This window comes from Heterodontus francisci, chromosome 3, assembly GCF_036365525.1.
Source record: "Heterodontus francisci isolate sHetFra1 chromosome 3, sHetFra1.hap1, whole genome shotgun sequence".
Taxonomy (NCBI): Eukaryota; Metazoa; Chordata; class Chondrichthyes; order Heterodontiformes; family Heterodontidae; genus Heterodontus; species Heterodontus francisci.
The window spans coordinates 60,521,687-60,542,233 of NC_090373.1; the positions used below are offsets into that span (position 1 = coordinate 60,521,687).

General features: G+C 40.9%; 1 protein-coding gene across 1 annotated transcript in view; it reads right to left on the reverse strand.

Moving 5' to 3' along the window:
- LOC137367011 (protein disulfide-isomerase A6-like) overlaps nt 1-20,218 on the reverse strand; it is a 35,797-nt gene extending 15,579 nt beyond the window's left edge. Inside the window, exons 1-10 of the mRNA XM_068028511.1 lie at nt 20,115-20,218; nt 18,949-19,134; nt 18,789-18,846; nt 18,553-18,679; nt 18,162-18,268; nt 15,221-15,345; nt 7,516-7,630; nt 6,159-6,296; nt 3,828-3,915; nt 3,665-3,737 (exon numbers count right to left, since the gene is read on the reverse strand). Coding sequence (XP_067884612.1) covers nt 3,665-3,737; nt 3,828-3,915; nt 6,159-6,296; nt 7,516-7,630; nt 15,221-15,345; nt 18,162-18,268; nt 18,553-18,679; nt 18,789-18,846; nt 18,949-19,134; nt 20,115-20,218 — 1,121 coding nt within the window. The remainder of the gene's footprint in view (nt 1-3,664; nt 3,738-3,827; nt 3,916-6,158; nt 6,297-7,515; nt 7,631-15,220; nt 15,346-18,161; nt 18,269-18,552; nt 18,680-18,788; nt 18,847-18,948; nt 19,135-20,114) is intronic.
- Between the last annotated feature and the right edge of the window lie 329 nt (nt 20,219-20,547).

Here is a 20,547-nt window from a genome sequence, read left to right on the forward strand (position 1 = left end):
TCTCCTTTGCTGCGTTGCAACTGTTCCTCACAGGCATCAGTCGCCATGTCTTCACTGGGTAGCCCTTGTTCCTGAGAACCCATCCCTGAAGGCGAGCGGGAGGGGGTGACATATGTGGCATATCACAGTCTGCAACCCATAGGTGTATCAAAGAGGTGGCCAATGCCCTTTTTCGATGAGCCAATGATTTCATCTATTTACCTGTAGACGAGAACAGCCAGGCAGCAAGGTCTGCGGCCTTTGGTGCCAATGCTGGGTTCCCTGGAGTGCAAGGGGTGATCGACGGTACTCATGTGGCCTTTAGAGTTCCCTAGGACCAGCCTGCTGTATTTGTGAATCACAAAGGCTTCCACTCTTTAAACGTTAAACTGGTTTGCCACCACAGATGAAGAATCATGCTTGTTCGCGCACATTTCCCAGGGAGCTGTCATGACTCATTTTGAGGAACTCACAGCTGCCAGCAGTTTTTGAGGAACCAGTCGAAGTAGGCTGGATCCTGGATGACAAGGGTTATCCCCTTTGCACATGGTTGATGGCACCAGTGCGGCAGCCCCAAAGCACTGCGAAAGAGAGGTACAATGCTGCTCATGCATCCACCAGAACCATCAAACACACCATTTGCATGCTGAAAATGCAATTCCGTTGCCTTGACTGGTCTGGAGGGACTCTTCAGCACACGCCACAGAAGGTGTCACGAATAATCATTGTCTGTTGTGCCTTGCACAATTTTGCAATTAGATGAGACAACATTCTACAGATAGAGGAACAGGAGGAACAGCAGGCCTGCTCAGACGAAGATGACTATGAAGAGGGTGATGAAGGGGACAAGAATGCCAACGATGCCATTATAGATATGAGTGCCATGGAGAGACATGTAAGGGACATCAAGGAGAACGTCATATTTGCACATTTCAGCCAACAATAAGCCACATTATCAAGGAACATTGGGAGGAGAAACAGAAACATTTCCTATATATATTCACGTATGTATGAGGTCTTATTCATTGCTGCAATCTTAAAGAAGCTTTGCTGCACTTTGATGTGACTGGCAGATGAAATATTCTATGGGTTACGATGGATCCGAATACACACTACTATAAGCAAAGTTAAGTTGTGACTGCAGAACCACAAATGTAAGGCATGTCAGTAGTGAAAAAAGTGAATCATCAATTGACAAACAGCCATCATTGAAGACTGAAGGCTCAAATAGCAGTGATAAATGGACACTGGACATTTTCTGAGATGCTTTGCAATCATCAATGCGTTCCTGCCATAGGCCACCAACGAACATTTTCGTTTTCATCATAAACCAGCAAATGATTTACGAGAGTGCATCCAACATTAAAGTAAATAAAGATGTATTTAAACTTACTGAAGAATTGCACAATATTTACAGCACCCATGCCACCTTCAAGATCAAAACTGCCTCTTTTTACTTTTTCTCCCACTACATCTAGGTGCTACTCTGACATTAGCAGTTGAGGTGGAGGCAGTCTGCTCAGTGCGTTGCCCCATTGCTGTGGATGACTGTGGCGGATGTCCTCTGTGGATCCATCCTACTGGCGGTCTGTAGCACTGGTGCTTAAGTATCCCCCCCTGTGCTCACCTGCTGAAGATAAGGGATCAATGTCGGGGGAGAGGACGAGATGTCACTTACCCTGGTGTGTCCTGAGAGGAAGGCCACGGGGCAGCTGGCATGTGCTCCTCCTACATCTGGGTGCATTATGGCACCTGCCTGTCTCCGAGGGGAAGGGGCACCCGTAGGGTGGTCCAGGTTCCTCAACCCCTCTCGCTTAGACTCTGCTGCATGGAGCCCATGGCAACAGCGGTGGAGTGCAGGTCAGATCACATATGGCTCAAGTGCTCAACCAGACCCACGGACCTCGCCAGACTCTCAACTGAGGAAGCCAAAAGCTCAAATGCCTGGGACATGTCGGACGTCATGGCTTGCAACGACTCCTCCACAGCACACACAAAGCCATGCATGACCTCAGACATCTTAGATATTTTCCACATGGCTTTGCTGCACATCCAGCAGACTTCTCATAGCTACAAAGAAAGGATCATCATGAGCATGGGGCTGAGCAGGAGCCTGATCCTCAGCAGTCCTCTGATTGTCAGGGGAGGAGTCAATGGCACATGCTCCCTCAGCTACTGGGACATGTCTGTGTCATGCACACCAAATTGTGACCCAGATTCTAATCTTAACCCATCCCCACCGCAGACCGTGTGGATGTATCTGTGCTGGCGGAGGTAGAAGAAGAGGCAGGTGATGGTGTACCCTCCAGGGAATTGTCTTCCTCTTCCTCCCCAGAGGAGTAGTCTTGGGCCTTGCAGCTTTCAGGCACTCGCATGCGGGCCTCTTCAGTGGAAACACAAGCAGAGGCACATTAAGCATCAGCTGCACATGAGATTGCACCCTTTCATTGGGTATGCACACATGGCTGCAAGACTGAAGATGACACTTTATCCTTACGCCTTGAGGATCCTGCCTCACCATCTGATATTGCCCTGCCTCTCTCTCTCTCTCCCAATTTGTGCAACCTCCTCCAGCCATTGTCAGGACTCTGTCAGTGACACCTCCAACTGTCTTGGCGCGCCCACGCTGGTTGTGGGTGCGTTTGTCCTGCAGGAGACATGCCTATTCCTACTTCTAATTCGTATGTTCATATGTATAGATTGAATGAGATTTTTTTAAAGATGTATCACAACCACTGTAAACATGCATTAACATCACTGATTCAGGACTTGCTTTTGCACGACACATCCAAGCACAACAATGCCAATCGTCAACTTTGTGCAAAATCGTTTAGTGTATGGCACCAAGACTGCTCATGCAATCCAATACATGCCTTGCTTGCCCTCTGGCTTAAAGAGAGGGAGCCAAGGAGAAAAACAATGGAGTAATTATGCCAAGACCATTTACCCTTGCCGATCTGAGCAAGTCATTGATGCACTTGCGACATTGCATCCAGGTTTTACAAGTGACATCACGGTCCGAAACCTCCTCTGCTACCTCCATCCAGGCCACCTTAGTCAGGCGGGAGGGTCTTCGCATTCCATCTGCAGGGAAGAGCACCTCCTGCCTTTCCCTGATGGCCAGGAGGAGAGCCTGTAGGGAGGCATCACTGAACTGTGGAACAGGACGCTGCTTGCTGGCTGAAATTTTCTTTTGTATTGCTGCAGAAATAAAGTAAGTGATGTGAAGTTGGTACTGGATTACAAAAATTAAGCGAGGCAAAAGCGTTTTGAGTTGATGTTAAGCTTCATTTCAGGCTCCTATGCAGAGACTTACATGACAGGAAGGCTTCTGATCTTTCAGGTTGCAAGCACAGAATGCTTTATCGCCGTGGCGATCTTGATACTTGGCCCAGTGACGGCGGGTTCCAATGAAAGGCCGTTTCCACTGTCGAATCTCACATGTCCATTGCTGCATGTTTAATTTACATATGAAATCTCATGGGAAACGGGAAAAATGGTGGAAGTGAAAATTACGCCAACTTCCGGTTCCACTGTCGGGACTCATAAAATTCCAGCCAAAGAGTTATTTACCAAAAGATGGACAGGATCATCTGGGTAATGAATCCCATCAATTTGCATGAAAATTTGTATTAATATTGTTCACACTCCTTTATTAAAAATATTCCTGGTGGAAATTACTCACCCCCATTTTTTCTTTTTGTACTTGTCTGCCATTTTCACCAGTAAGGTCAGATAATCACTTCTGCCACTAATCCCTGGCAATAGGAAAATTTCATTAAAAAGTAAAATACAAATGATTTGGAAATATATAACAAAATTTCATATTATCTCACTGGATAATATACCTGTGTCAGAAATGTGAGGGAGCACAGCAATAATACATAGCAGCTGATGATCACAGGCTGTCTTTAAGACTTCTTCACTGACCATCTGCTAAACAAATTAAAAGAAAATAGAAAAAAAATGTTAGTTTATGCTTATGTCTCATCTGTAATAATAAAAAGGATAAAAGTCTAAATAACTGCCTGAAAGAGATGTATTTAACAGCTTCATCATCCCTTTACCAATTTCAGATCTCAGAAATTCAACAATAATCTCTTTAAAAGGACATTTAAATAGGATTTTAGAAAGAAATAATTCTAACACTTTAAAGTTAAGAGGTAAGGGGATGCACGGAGATAAGACTACGCCTGAGTGCGACGTAGACTGAATGCGAAGTGGGGAATTTGGTTCATGTGGGAATTTGGTGGAGAGAGGGAAAGAGGTACTCCTTTTTCTACCTTTTTTCCGCCTCCAGTAGAAGACACAAGTTGCGTACCAGAAATAGAGGGTAACCTACAGACAGCGGTGAGAGTTTGAAGAGCTAGTGTGGTAAGTCTGTGGGTTCAAAGCATTCTAAAGAAAATAGAAATGTGAGATAACAGGAAAGAAGGTAAGTGATTGGTTGGTGAATATTTTCTCTTTTTCTCTTATTTAAACCAGGGAATTTTAATCTGGGTAAGTATAACATTAATTGGAATAAGCAGGATTAAAGGCATTAAATAAAATTTAATTAAGAGAATAATTAATGAATTAGTTAAAACACAATATGGATGGCAGGGCAGGTAATGTGTTGTAGCTGTAGTATGTGGCAGCTGGTGGACCCCAGTGTGATCCATGGCAACCGCATCTGCAGTAAGTGTCTGTGGCTTGAGGAACTTCGGCTCAGCGTTAATGAGCTGGATGCCAAGCTTCGGACACTGTGATGCATCAGGGAGGGGGAAAGGTACCTGGACGCTTTGTTCCAGAAGGCAGTAACACCCCTTAGGGTAGGGCCTTCTGATTTGGTCCGTGGTCAGGGACAGGAGGACTGTGAGTGAGACAGGTGTGGAGATCGAGAAAGTAAAAGTGGAGGAGCCTCAGCCCTTGCAATTGTCCAACAGGTTTGAGGTTGTTGCAGCTTGAGTGGACGAGAGTGGGGGCTACAGGGTGGATGAGTAAACTGACCGTGGCACCATGGTGCAGGGAGCCATTCAAGTGGAGGAAAGTAAATAGAAAGGTAGTGGTAGTAGGGGACAGTATAGTCAGAGGGCTTGACACAGTTCTCTGCAACTGAGAGCGTGAGTCCAGAAGGCTAGGTTGGCTTTCTGGTGCCAAGGTTTGGAACATCTGCAGGGGAATTTGCAGTGGGAGGCAGAACCACAAAAGTAATAGTCTCTGGATTACTACCTGAGCTACGAGTGATTTGGCGTAAGGTAAATAAGATTAGAGAGTTGGATGCATGGCTCAAAGATTGGTGTGGGAGAAATAGGTTTCGATTCATGGGAAACTGGCACCTGTACTGGAGAAAGTGGGAACTGTATCTTTGGGACGGTCTTCATCCGAATCATGCTGGGACCAGTGTTTTGGCGAGTCATATAACTAGGGCAGTAGAGAAAGCTTTAAGTTACATAGTGGTTGGGGGGGGGGGGGGGTGGGGGAGGGCTCACGGGAGGGGAGATGTGGTAAATTAAAGAGAAATCACAAGGCAATAGAACAAGTTAGCGATATGGGTAATGATAATCAGAGTGTGGCAGGAAGGAACCAAGCATATAAACTGAAGAGGAGTGCATTAGCAGATAAGGCCAGAGTTTGCAAGAATGGTAAAAAAAAACAAATTAAAGGCTCTGTATCTGAATGTGCACAGCATTCATAACAAAACAAATGGAAATAAATATGTATGACCATAGCAAATTCTCGATACAATCATATTTTACTTTGAGAAATTTGTTGATACATTAAATATACAGAATTTATAAAGCCATTGAAATGCTGCTACAGTTGACCTTGCAATGCAAATATAAAGATACCCATATCTGTAGAAAAAAGGTAACAACATATCTAGAAATATTTTTTAAAAACTTAAGAAAGGATGTCTGTTGAAGCTACTGATGATCTTTCTGACAGAAAAACTAGTCAAAAGTCTCTGATGGGTAAATTGGACAATAGTTATAATGGACAGAATCTACATGAGAGTCCATTGTAAGTGACTTCGGCTGTACAGTATAAATTTTCCAATTATGTGGCGCCAGTGGCTACCTTGTCTACTCCTAATATGTACCTGGAACATTTACCACTATATTCCGTCATTCACATAAATAATTAGAGATTGATTTTTGGTGGAGATATCATGGTTCTTTCCAAGCCCGGTTTCTTACCTCAAATGGCTTATATGGTGGCATCTTAGCATACAAATCAAGTCCTGTAGCAATAATGCTGGCTGCAGATTTCTCACCATTATAGTCAACTGTTTCATTGTTTGTTTGAAATATTTTAATCACTGGAACTTGTTGAATCTAGGAAGCAACACTATCTTATGTTAGCTTAAAATGAATTACAGAATTATACTAATATTTCCTTTGTCACCAAAACAAAATCATTTCAATTGAGGAGGAACAACATTTTGAAAATGTAGGAAATCCAAAGACAAAAGCTTTGATATCTTATTGTTCATCGAGTTAATGAATTAAAAACAATGTATTACTGTAGCTAGAAATTCCTGTGCCCTTGTTTTGGATGCGGAGGTTGTGATTTGTGGTTCTGATTGAGGTCGGCAGATTGCAAATATGGTGCATCCAGCTCACTTGTATGATTGTAGAATGTGGCCAAGTGAGTCCTGTGCTGCTTCCTCCTTCTTCACATTACTGGCTGCTTCTGCACTCAGCAGAGAGCCAAGCAGTGTTGTGGAGATACCATGTGGTGCAGCCAGTGGGCTCTTCTTAAAGGCAAGCTGTCCCTCTTAAAGGGAAGTTGCAATGAATAATATTGGTGGATTTTAAATGATGGAAAATTGAACACCAGGGCAGAGAGAGGGTTCCAGGGTGACAGATACCATGCTGGAGGCATTAATAGTGGAGCTGGGCAGGAGGAGAGGTGCTGTGGTTTTGCAGTGGGCCAGGAGGACCTCAAGGACCACCTCAGAAGTAATGCTTTGTCTTTCAACACACCACTAACATATTGTTTGCCTTTGCTCCACGACCTTCAGGTCAGCTATTCTGTGACTTTGTCCTATTTACACCTTCTCCTTTGTTATCTCTTGCCCCACCCCCACTTTACTTGCTTATAATCTTTTACATTTCTAATATTTGCTATTTCTGAAGAAGGGTCACTGACCTGAAACGTTAACTCTGCTTCTCTCTCCACAGATGCTGCCAGACCTGCTGAATATTTCCAGCATTTCTTGTTATTATTTTATATTATATATTATAATAGGAAAATATTCTCTGGTTGGTGAATTAATAAATAGTCATCAATAAAAATTATCACTTAGCAAATGATGTGAGATGTTAAGAGAAGCTTATTTATATAGAAACTGCTAAGTATGGAATGCTTTGCTACAGGAAGCGACTGAGGAAAAGAATTGCTTCTTCTTGAAACAGAAAAGATGCAGTTATGCAGAGAAAGCAAAGCAATGGAGTTAGTTTTGGATTGCTTTAGCAACAGCCAACACAGACCCAACGTGTGGAAGAGTTTCTTCCTGAGCTATAAACATTACAGTTCTATACATATGCTCACCCCATATCGACTGGCTAACATCTCATTTATCGTAGTATCCACAGCTGCAAGATGAACCTTTCCCTTAGTCCGTCTTGTTAGTTCAACAACTGCATTAGCCCACTCCGGCTCTTGACTGCAAAAAGAAAAGATTAATCAGTGCTCTGAAATAGTGAATTACACCAATGCAGTAACCAAAATAATGCATGAATAGAATGCTGTTATAAAAATAACTTTCATAAGCTGAAAAAAACAAGAGCTTTAAGATTATATTATAAACATTTTATTATGTTTTTATTCTTTTCTATTAAATGTATTGTAATTTTGAAAGTGCATCTTTAATATTTTATTTCAAAAGTGAATTACCCTTTGTTATAGTGTTCCTTTTATACATATGATCTGCCCAAATACATAAGAACTGTTGGGATGACTTTTTTGGTTGGTGCTGAGTTTACCAACACAAAATTGCCAGAGAATAAGCAGCTGCTGCTTCCAAGTTATTTTCTAATTGACCTTAATGTTCCTAGTTTAAATTAGGATAGGGTTCATGGTTCTTTTCCAATTTGTTGCATGAATTTATATAACAGGGCTAAAGTTAACTTAATGGGGAACTATGTATAGTGATATCTGATTGGCGTTTCTTGGAAACCCATAAACAAATTTACAATATTGCTAGAAATATCAACTTTAGGATAGCTCTATTAACCACATTATTACATAAAGTAACCAGTGCATTCATCCCTAAAATAGGTTACAACATAGCTCTAAGTACACCAAAGTTTTCTTTAAAAAATCATTTCAAATGTCTCAAATTTTATTCACAGGTGGGCAAGAACCTGTTTATCCTGCAATTGGGATTAAAACATTTTAAAAGTAAACTATTTAATCTGAATTATCCGCCATGGGTGTCTCCAATTACTTTCACCATCAATGATTTCACATACAAAATGTCCAATTCTCATTGGTGGCCAATTTAAATATTAACAATAACAACAACTTCTATATACATAGCACCTTTATGTAGTGTTATGATCCTGTAGTTTTTTTTCCAGGAAGAATGCGGTGTGCCTTTAAGGCTGGAAAAGGAACAGTACTGCTTTAAGGCAACAAGCTCCAGAGACCGAGTCAAAGAATGCATTCTTGTTGCTTGGGATACAGCCACTCAGAGATTGTGATTCAAATAATACATTCTTTTTTCCCAGGACACAGCCACTCAGAACCAAAGATTGAGAGATACAATGTTACAATTTAATCTTGAACTGGCTTATAGTGGAAACAGACAGACAGCTGGACCAGCTTGTACTGAAGGAAATGAGAGCTCTCTCCTGGTTTATTTAGACCATATTTATTATACTCTCAGAATTCTGAAGTCAAGCCAGATTAATTTCTTAAAAAGAAAATAACCAATTCCTTTAACTACTGAACTGTAATTGTTGAAATTCATCGCTGGAGAAGAAAAGCATCACTTCAACTGCTGAATTAGACTACAGACTGTTCTAATATTGAAGAACCTTTTTTTGCACCATCGAATGGCTGTGAGGACTTCAAGCAACCTTCGACTATTCCACATTGGAAGATTTCACTTCGGCAGGAGCATAAATATGCAAGGACACTAATGTTTCTATTTTAAATGTTGTTTATATCTTAGTAGTGTTTAAGAATTGGGTTTTTCTAATTAAACAGTAAATTTGTTGATCTAATGATAGCTGGTTTGGTTAGCCTCATTCGGGGGTTAATAGATGGTACAATTTGGCTGGGTCTTTCTTTAATTTTGAAAGTTTAAAATGATATATTAGGTGATCTGCGGAGGGACAGGATTGAATAAACAGTACATTTCCCCCACCACAATCAGAATCATATATTTTGATTGGGGGCTTTGATTTGAGTGGTCGGTCGTAACAGTAGAAAAACACTACAAGGGTTTCTCAGAGGTGTAAGGTTAAGATGGATGTCAAGTCGAAGAGGATAGTAGGACGGAGAGTCCAAAACCTTGGTCAGAATTGAGTTTTAAGAAGTGTGATTAAAGAAGAGAGGTAAAGGAATCTAGGGACAGAATTCAGTGGTTGAAGTTTTAAAGGGTATAGGGAAAGAATTAGTTGTATATTAAGAATTAGTTAATTAAAACACAATCAGGATGACAGGATAGGTGATGTGTTGCAGCTGCAGTATCTGGGAGCTGGTGGACACCAGTGTGATCCACAGTAACCACACCTGCAGCAAGTTTCTACAGCTCGAGGAGCTTCGGCTCAGAGTCAGTGAGCTGGAGACTGAACTACAAACACTGAAATGCATCAGGGAGGGGGAATGTTACCTGGACACTTTGTTCCAGAAGGCAGTCACACCCCATAGGATAGGGTCTTCTGATTTGGTCAGGGTCAGGAGGATGTGACTGTGAGTCAGGCAGGTAAGGGGATCAAGAAGGCAGAAGTGGAGGAGCCTCAGCCCTTGCAATTGTCCAACAGGTTTGAGATTCTTTCAACTTGTATGGATGAGAGCGAGGGCTTCAGGGTGGATGAGCAAATTGACCATGGCGCCGTGGTACAGGAAGTCATTCAAGCGGGGGGAGTAAATAGGAATGTAGTGGGAGTAGAGGCAGTATAGTTAGGAGGATAGATACCGTTCTCTGCAGCCAAGAGCAAGAGTTCAGAAGGCTGTGTTGTCTGCCCGGTGCCAAGGTTTGGGACATCTGCCCAGGGCTGGAAAGGAAATTGCACTGGGAGGGGGATGATGCAATTGTCATGGTCTACATGGGTACCAATGACACAGATAGGACTAGGAAAGAGGTTCTGCATAGGGTGTATGAGCAGCTCGGGGCTAAATTAAAAAGCAGAACCTCAAAAGGTAATCATTTCTGGGTTATTACCTGAGCCACAAGCAAATTGGTATAGTGTAAATAAGATTAAACAGTTAAATGCGTGGCTCAAAGATTGGTGTGGAAGAAGTGGATTTCGATTCATGGGGAACTGGCACCAGTACTGGGGAAAGTGGGAGCTGTACCATTGGGACGGTCTACCCTTGAACCATGCTGGGACCAGTGCTCTGGCGAGTCATATAACTAGGGCAGTAGAGAGGGCTTTAAATTAAATAGTGGGGGTGAAGGATCCAGTGTGGGAAGATGTGATAATTTAGAGAGAAGGCAAGACAGCAAGATAGCAATAAGGAGAACGATAATCAGGGTGTGACAGCAAGGGACAGTGCATATAAACTCTAGAGTCAGCCAGCAGATAAGACTAGAGCTAACAGAGTTGGGGGGGAAGGTTTGGGAGAGGTGAGATTTAGAAATCTAAAGAGAAAGGTCACAGCATCGGAACAGTATATTGTTGTGGGTGAAGACAAACAGAATGGAACAGGAAGGGTCAGAGTTTAACAAAAATTGTACATCAGCAAATATGGTCATTGAAGAGTATAGAAGCAAAAAAATGAAATTAAGGTTTCTTTATCTGAATGCGCGAAGCATCTGGAATAAGATAGATGAACTAGGGCACAAATAGAGGTACATGATTTCGATCTAATCGGCATTACAGAGACATGGTTATATTCTGATCAAGGTTGGGAAATAAATATTCCAGGGTACACAATATTTTGGAAAGACAGACAGAATAGCAAAGGAGGAGGGGTAGCACTGATGGTATAGGATGATATAAGGGCATTAGTGAGAAAGGATCTGGCCTCAGAAAATCATGAAGTAGAATCAGTTTGGGTGGAAATAAGGAATAGCAAGAATCAGGAAACACTGGTGGGAGTAATTTATAGGCTCCCTAACAGTCGTTACACCATTGGACAGAGCATTCAGCAAGAAATTATTAGAGCTTGTAACAAAGGCAATGTAATAACTGTGGGGGAATTTAATCTTCATATAGACTGGGTAAATGAAATTGGCAAGAGTGGTCTAGAAGATGAGTTTGTAGAATGTTTTCGGGACTGTTTCTTGGAGCAATACGTTGTGGAGCCAACTGGGATAAAGTTATCTTAGATCTAGCATTGTGTAAAGAAGCAGGGTTAATTAGCAATGTCATAGTAAAAGACCCACTGGTAAACAGTGATCATAATACTATTGAATTCCATGTTAAGTTTGAAAGTGAAGTGCTCCAATCACAAACAAGAGTCTTAAACTTAAACAAAGCAAATTATGTAGGCATGAGGGGAGAACCGGCTAAGGTAAATTGGGTAACTAGACTACAAAGTATGGCAGTAAATGAACAGTGTTCAGTTAAAGAAACAATTCAAAATGTTCAACAGAAATACATTCCTTTGAAAAGCAAAATCTCAACAGGAAAGATCCATCTGTGGCTCACTCAAAGTTAAGGATAGTATTAGATTAAAAGAAAAGGCTTACAATGTTGCAAAAAAGAGCAGCAAGTCTGAGGATTGGGAGTGTTTTAGAAACCAGCAAAGGACCACCAAAAAGTTGATAAAAAAGGAAAAAATAGAATGAGAATAAACTAGCCTGTAATATAAAAACAGATTGTAAGAGCTTTTATAGGTATATCAAAAGGAAGAGAGAGTACCTTAGAAGCAGAGGCAGGAGAAAAGATCATGGGGAATGAGGAACTGGCAGAGGCATTGAACAAATATTTTGTGTCTGTCTTCACAGTAGAAGACACAAGTTCTATACCAGAAATAGACAGTATCCTAGGTGCTAGAAAGAATGAGGAAATTAAGGACATTCATATCAGCAGTGAAAAAGTATTAGAGGAACTTAAGGGACTAAAATCTGACAAATCTCCAGGACCTGATGGCCTACACCCTAGGGTTCTAGAAGAGATAGCTGCAGAGATAGTGGATGCACTGGCTATGATTTTCCAAAATTCCTTAGATTTGGGAATGGTCCTATCAGCTTGGAAGTTGGTAAATGTTACACCCATTTTCAAGAAGGCTGCGTTTGCTGACAATGCAACCACTAGGTGGCGCTGCAGTGGCACATGCGTAAATGCGCAAAATGTCACAGTCTCCGATGTCAGGCAGCTGCCAGGATTGAAGATGGCGCTGCTCAAATAATCACACGATGGCAACCTAAACACATGGCAGCACACAATGGCGGGAGAGGAACGAGTGAGCAGGCCGGGGAGGGGAGGGGAGAGGAGGGAGCGAACGGACCGGGGAGGGGTGGGAGTGATCGGGCCTTGGAGGGGAGGGAGCAAGCGAATGGGGAGGGGAAGGGAGCGAGCAGGCGGGCCAGGGAAGGAGGAGCACGTATCCTCCACCATCAAGGTCTTCGGCCGCTCTCTCCCCCCTCCTTCCACCCTCTGCCCACGTTACGCGATGACATCATCTGCGCATGCGCCAACCAGTCCTGGCAATGCAGAACACAGCGCATGCGCAGAGGGTAGGGACCAATTTGTGCATGTGCGCAGATTGGCGCAGTCGGATGACATCAGCTGCCGGCTGCTTTGTCAATAATCACTGTTTCAAGAAAGAAGGGAGGGAGCAGACAGGGAACTACAGGCAAGTTAGCCTTACATCAGTCATTGGGAAAATGCTGGAATCTAATATTAAGGAAGTCTTAACAATACACTTAGAAAAGCACAGTATGATTAGAACAAGTCAACATGGTTTATTAAAAGGAAATGCTGTTTGACAAATTTATCAGAGTTTTTGAGGATGTAATTAGTTGGGTAGATAAAAGGGAACCAGTAGATGTAGTACACCTGGATTTCCAAAAGGCATTCGATAAAGTGCCACACAAAAAGGTTAATAGGCATGATAAGGGCTCATGGAGATGGGGGTAATATATTAACCTGGATAGATGATTGGTTAACAGACAGGAAGTACCGAGTGGGAACAAATGGGGCATTTTCAAGTTGGCAGGCAGTGAATAGTGGAGTGCGCAAGGATCAGTGCTGGGGCCTCAGGTATTTACAATCTATATTAATGACTTAGATGAAGAGACAGAGTGATGTATCTAAGTTTGCTGATGATACAAAGGTAGGTGGAAAGATAAGCTGTGGGGAGAATGTAGAGAAGCTGCAAAGAGATATAGACAGGTTAAGTAAGTGGGCAACAAGATGGCAGATGGAATATAAAGTAGGGAAGTGTGAAGTTATGCACCTTAGTCATAAGAATAGAAAAGCAGAATATTTTTTTAAATGTGTGAAACTTGTAAGTGTTGATATTCAAAAAGACTTGGATGTGCTTGTGTAAGGAATGTAGAAAGTTAACACGCAGATACAGCAAGCAATTAGGAACGTATGTTGGCCTTTATTGCAAGGGGACTGGAGTACAGGAATAAAGAAGTATTGCTACAATTGTATAGGGTTTTGGTGAGACCACATCTGGAGTACTGTGTGCAGTTTTGGTTTCCACATTTAAGAAAGGATATACTTGTATTGGAGGCGGCACAGTGAAGGTTCACTAGATTGGTCCCTTGGAAGAGGGGGTTGTTGTATGATGAGAAGCTGGGTAAATTGAGCCTGCATTCTCTGGAGTTTAGAAGAATGAGAGGTGATCTCATTGAGACATACAAGATTCTAAAGAGGCTAGATAGGGTAGACACGGAGATTATTTACGCTGGTCGGGGAATCTAAAACACAGGGGCACAGTCTCAGGATATGATGCCAATCTTTTAGGATCAAGATGGGTTGTGAATCTTTGGAATTCTCTACCCATAGGGTTATGAATGTTCCATCATTGAATACATTTAAGGGCTGGGATACACAGATTTTTGGTCTCTCAGGGAATCAAGGGATGTGACGGGAAAGTGGAGTTAAATCCTAAGATCAGCCATGATTGTTTTGAATGGCGGAGCAGGCTCGATGGGTCATATGGTCTGCTTCTGCTTCTGTTCCTACTTTTTGTGTTCTTGTGAACAGGGATAAATTGATGGTTCTTCAGAGAATCAGTGCAGTCACAATGGGCCAAATGATCTTCTATGCTGTAAAGATCAATGTCTCTTTTTAAAATGTTGGTTGATTCTTACTTTTTGAAATGCATTTAAAATTACAAAGCTCAATGCAAATAGGACAACATTTATTAAAAACCCAATTATTCAGATTGGTAACTTTCATTTCATCAGTAATACCACAAAATAGATAAAACATAGTTTCCTTAACACTATAAACCATTTACAACAACATTATGGCACAATGCTTTTTCATGAAAAGTTAAATAAAATTAAATTCTAATGATAGAAAGGGGTAAATTTTAACCTAAACTGCTGAGTGAAAAACTGGACATGCATAGATTTTCTTTTCTGTTGCCAAGCAGAAAGATAATTGGGCAGTGTGTATAATGGTTATTCGATCTGCTACACCAGCTTTCCAGCTGGCAGTTAAAGTTAAAATCTATCCCAAAGAACCATTCAGACTTTCCTTATTATTTGTATCCTTTACAAAAGAAAGCATGGAATAAGAAAAGGCTATTTAACCTATCCTACCACAGATCATGTATAATGTACAATCCTTTCATGGATTCAACTCAAGTAATATAAATCGCAAAAGTTCACAAGCCTATTCCTTCAAAAAGGCAACTGTGCAATACTTCAGAATATCAAGCTTACAGAGTACTTAATTTATCTTTGACTAATTACTTGACAATTACTTAATAACGATTCTATGGTCCAACAACTCAAGAATTAGCTAATCACTTACACAAAATGGAAAGCAGCAGTGCAAATCTGTATGTCATTATGTAGCTGAAGAAATAATGTAATTTTTCTAGCTTCTATGTATGTCCATTTTAAAGTAATTTTGGAAATTCTGTAAAAACTACAAGCTATTTTATTACCCACCTTAAACAGTGTTCACACCAAGGTGCATAAAACTCCACGATCCATATTTCATCACCTCTCGCCACTTGGTTATCAAAGTTGTGATCATTCAGTTCAAATGCATATTTATTGCTTATTCGTCCACACTGTATCAAAGAATAGAAAAATGTTGCCGATATATTGAGAAGCGCTAACAATAAGCAGGCCTTCTGATTTTTTATTTTTATTTTTCCTGAATTCGGTTAAAATATCAGGGGCAATCTCCTGAACTCCCTTCCTAACAGCACTGTGGGTATACCTACCCCACATAGACTGCAACAGTTCAAGAAGGTGGCTCACCACCACCTTCTCAAGGGCAAATAGGAATGGCAATAAATGCTGCCTTAGCCAGCGCACCCACATCCCATGTATGAATAAATAAAAAGCTACAAGGAAATATGTGCTTTTGGCTCAGATAAAACAATACTTATAAATTCAAAAACTTCAGATTTAATCAGCAAAACAATTCTAGCAACAACAAATAAAGGGCCAGGTATTCCTGTTTTTTGGCATGGGCATATTAATTTGCCGAGGTGCAGTGCTGTCTGTGATCCTCCCTGGCTGATTTTTTTTCCCTATGTGTTGCAGCCAGGCTATCTAATATATAGAATTAATTAGAACATACAGCACAGAAACAGGCCATCCCACCCAACTGGTCCATGCCAATGTTTATGCTCCACTGAGCCTCCTCCCACCCATCTTCATTTAACCCTATCAGCATAACTTTCTATTCCTTTCTCCTTCATGTGCCTATTTGGCTTCCCCTTAAATGCATCTATGTTATTTGTCTCAACTACTCATTGTGGTAGAAAAATTCCACATTCTAACCACTCTATAAAGAAGTTTCTCCTAAATTCCCTATTGGATTCATTAGTGACTATTTTGTATTTATGACCCCTAGTTTTGGTCTCCCCCACAAATGGAAACATCTTCCCCACGTCTACCACATGAAACCTTTTTGTAATAACAACAACTTGTATTTATATAGCGGCTTTAATTGAATAAAATGTCCCTAAGTGCTTCACAGAGACACTACAAAACAAAATATGACACCAAGCCACATAAGGAGATATTAGGGCAATTGACCAAAAGCTTGGTCAAAGAGGTCAGTTTTAAGCAGTGTCTTAAAGAGGAAAATGAGGTAGAGAGGTTTAGGGAGAGAATTTTAGAGCTTAGGGCCTAGGCAGCTGAAGACAGTCACCAATGGTGGAGCGATTAAAATTGAGAATGCACAAGAGGCCAGAATTAGAGGCATACATATATCTGGGAGGGTTGTGGGGTTGGAGGAGATTACAGCGATAGGGATGGGTGAGGCCATGGATGGATTTGAAAACAAGGATGAGAATTTTAAAATCGAGACATTGCTTAACCAAGAGCCGGTGTAGGTCAGCGAGCACAGGGGTGATAGGTAAATGGCATTTGGTGCGAGTTAAGACACGGGCAACAGAGATTTGGCTGACCTCAAGTTTGCAAAGAGTAGAACGTGGGAGGCTGGCCAGGAGTGCACTAGAATAGTCAAACCTAGAGGTGACAAAGGTATGAATGAGGGTTTCAGCAGCAAATAAGCTGAGGCAGGGATGGAGTCGGGCAAGGTTACAAGGTGGAAATAGGTAGTCTATGTGATGGTGTGGATATCTGGTTGGAAGCTCACCTTGCGGTCAAATATGACACCAAGATTTCCAACATTCTGGTTCAGCCTCAGACAGTTGCCAGGGAGAGGGGTGGAATCATTGGCTAGGGAGCAGAGTTTGTGGTGGGGACTGAAGGAAGTGGCTTCGTTCTTCCCAATATTTAATTGGAGGAAATTTCTGCTCATCCAGTACTGGATGCCAGACAAGCAATCTGACAATTTAGAGACAGTAGAGAAGTCGAGAGAGGTGGTGATAAGATAGAGCTGGGTGACGTCAGCATACATGTGGAAATTAATGAATTTTCAGATGATATCACTGAGGGGCAGCATGTAGATGAGAAATACAAGGGGTCCAAGGATAGATCTGGAGGTAACGGTGCAGGAGTAGGAAGAGAAGCCATTGCAGGTGATTCTCTGGCTATGATTAGATAGATGAGAATAGAATCTGGCAAGTGCAGTCCCACCCAGCTGGACGACTGTGGAGAGGAGTAGGAAGAGGATGGTGTGATCAAACTTTTCAAAGCCTGCAGATAGGTCAAGAAGGATGAGGGGGGGATAGTTTACCTATGTCACAGTAATATAGGATGCCATTTGTAACTTTGATAAGAGCCATTTTGGTACTGTGGCAGGGGCAGAAACCTGACTGAAGGAATTTCCAAGAAAGATTGACACAAATTTGGGAGAAGATAACATGTTCAAGGGCTTTGGAGAGGAAAACCTCTATCAGGTCCCGCTTCAGGCTTCTCTTTTCCAGAGAAAGGAGTCCCAGCCTATTCAACCTTTCCATTAGGTTTAAGTTCTGGTGTCATCTTTGTAAATCTTTTTTGCACCTTCTCCAGTGCCTCTCTATTATTTTTATAATATAGAGACCAGAACTGTGCACAGCATTCTAAGTGTGTCCTAGCCAAGGTTCTATGAACATTTAACGTAACTTCTATGCTTGTAAATTCTATCCCTCTAGAAATGAACCTATGTGCTTTGTTTTTCTATTGTTTTATTAACCTTTGTAACTACTTTTAGTTATCTGTGTATTTGTACCCCTAGATTCCTTTGCTCCTCTTTCCGATTAGGACTCTTACTTTCCAAGAGTATGTGGCATCCGTATTCTTCCTACTCAACTTCTCACACTCAAATTTTCTTCACAAAAAATATATTTCACACTGTAGTGTTCAAGAGCACTTTTAGCATCATCATAGAAGATTTTTAAAAATAATTTTTTCTCTTCAAATTATTTTGGGTGAAGATAAAGTTTTCTGTAGACAATACATAAATTTTCAAAATCATATTTTTCACCTGTCCTCCAGATCCATGTGGACTGCCTTTTTTAATCAGTCTCTCCCTTACTATGAACCGTATAGAATTAAGGACTCCGTTGGTAATGGCTGCACTTGACCTTCCACCTGATGAATCAAATTATATATTAGGCATTTTTAAACTAAACTACTTTTATTAAAGTCTGCCAAAATTCGTGTTCATAGCAAACAAAAGTGTCAAAAGCAAAATACTGCAGATGCTGGAAACCTGAAATAAAAACAGATAATGCTGAAAATACTCAGCAGGTCTGGCAGCATCTGTGGAGAGAGAAACAGACTTAACATTTCAGATCAGACTTGTTGAATATTTCCAGCATTTACTGTTTTTATATCAAAATGTCAACCATTGTAAAGAGAGAATAATTGTATACCATAATATTTTTCCGGCTTGTTCTTATTGGGCCCAAAGAACTTGATAGTGGGAAATTCTTCAATTTCATATTGATGTCCTATTGATGTATATTTGGTCACATCTATTGCACCAACTTTAACAATACCCTATTCATAATGAAAAACATTTTCAAAAAAAGACAGCTTTCATCATAAATTAAAGGTAATAAGGAAGGAAAATAACTAATTATATACTTAAGTGATATAGTCACCCTACCTTCAAAACAGTAGCTACCTTATTCCACTCTGGAACAAACTGCTCACAATGTTCACACCTACAATGTAAAGACATTAGCGGCTACTACAACAATGAATTTTAACAGTCACAACAACACTGACAGCAAAGTACAAGTCCAACCAAGAAACAATTTACTTACCAACAAACATAGAATTCTACTAGCCAAAGTTTGTCACTCTGAATAACTTGAGAATTGAAATTTATTGAAGTTAATTTAATCACATTACTTGATGAGTAGAATGCATTTACAGTCAGAATGCAAGTGTAGGCTACAATACCTGAAATGAGAAAACATTTAATAAATATTTCAATATTCACAGACAATCTGTACTTTTATCTTTGTAGTCACCATATAGCTGAAAACTACAGTTCAAATCAACAGCTAATAAATGTTATTTAGTTATCCTGTTTAATGCAGCCATCTGTATATTTTGTATTTAAGCCAAGGCACTCAAATTTGTTTTGTAATTCCACTTACATATAATGATCAATTGTATATAAAATAATATCATGCAAAATGCTAGATATTTTTGTTTTATAGTTCTTCACATATGATTGAACTATGCATTTTTGATGTATTCACAGTTCATCATTTGATTGAATAAGAGTCTTCGGACATGGGTGCACATGAAGGCTGTGATCAATTCATTCTGGAGGGTGCACAGGAGGATCATTTGCTGCACTGCAAATGGTGAGAGTACAGATATAGCAGAAGATATCCTGGCTGACTGGAAGGAGAAATGGCTATCCACGGGAAGTGGCTATGACCCACATGATAGCTTTTTCTTTAAATCATTCTTACTTCCCAATATTTGCTAGATCCCCACCCAGTTTAACACCTGCCCAATTTTTCTATTGTCATCTGTCATATAGGGCAGAAGCACCCAATCTAATGTTTCTTTAAATAAGGTGATAATGACATGGTGATATCATACATTCCGATTTCCATCATTACTGCCTACTTATACATGGAACCAATTATCAGAATAATGCAGGTGTCTAGCATTGCTCAGTCTTGATAAAGAGGAAAGAGTAAATTTGAAAAAGCTAAACACAGGAATCCTGAAGCTTTACAGAATTCTTGGCCTGGATATTTATTTGCTATACTTTCTGAAATCCAGCAATATATTGGCAGTGAAGAGAAAATGGAGCAGGGTGACCTTCCATTGGATGCATGGCTGTAAAACAGGCACAGGAAATTTTCTTTCCTAATGGTCCTCCCAGTCAGGGAGCTCAGTTGCTCAATTCTTAATTGCTCCCTCTGAGTATAGATGAAAGCATGGCTAGGAAAATCGACTGCTATACCTGACCTCAGGTAAAACCAGTACTAGGGTAGCAGTAATGACAGCAGGTGTGGCAGGAAACTCAATAATGGTCTTGTTTGAGGGAGAGGGCCTTGTTGTAGACATCTCTCCTGCTCCTCTGCCTCCATAACTGAAGTATTTTGACTTCAGCTCATTCAGAGACTTTAATAAAAAAATCTTCCAAACATCTTCAGGGCATTTCTAGTACACCACTGGGAGTTTACGATAAGAAGATAGGAGAACAAATATGTAGGCAAATGCTGACAAGTTAAGGTTTATCAAAAGGAAAACCCAATAACCAATGATTTGACATTGACCCATATTGGTGGCAGTGATAAACTTTATTCAGCACAATCTGAGCAGTAGTATACAATGTTCTCTTTGGCCTCCTTATCTCGAGAGACAATGGGTAAGCGCCTGGAGGTGGTCAGTGG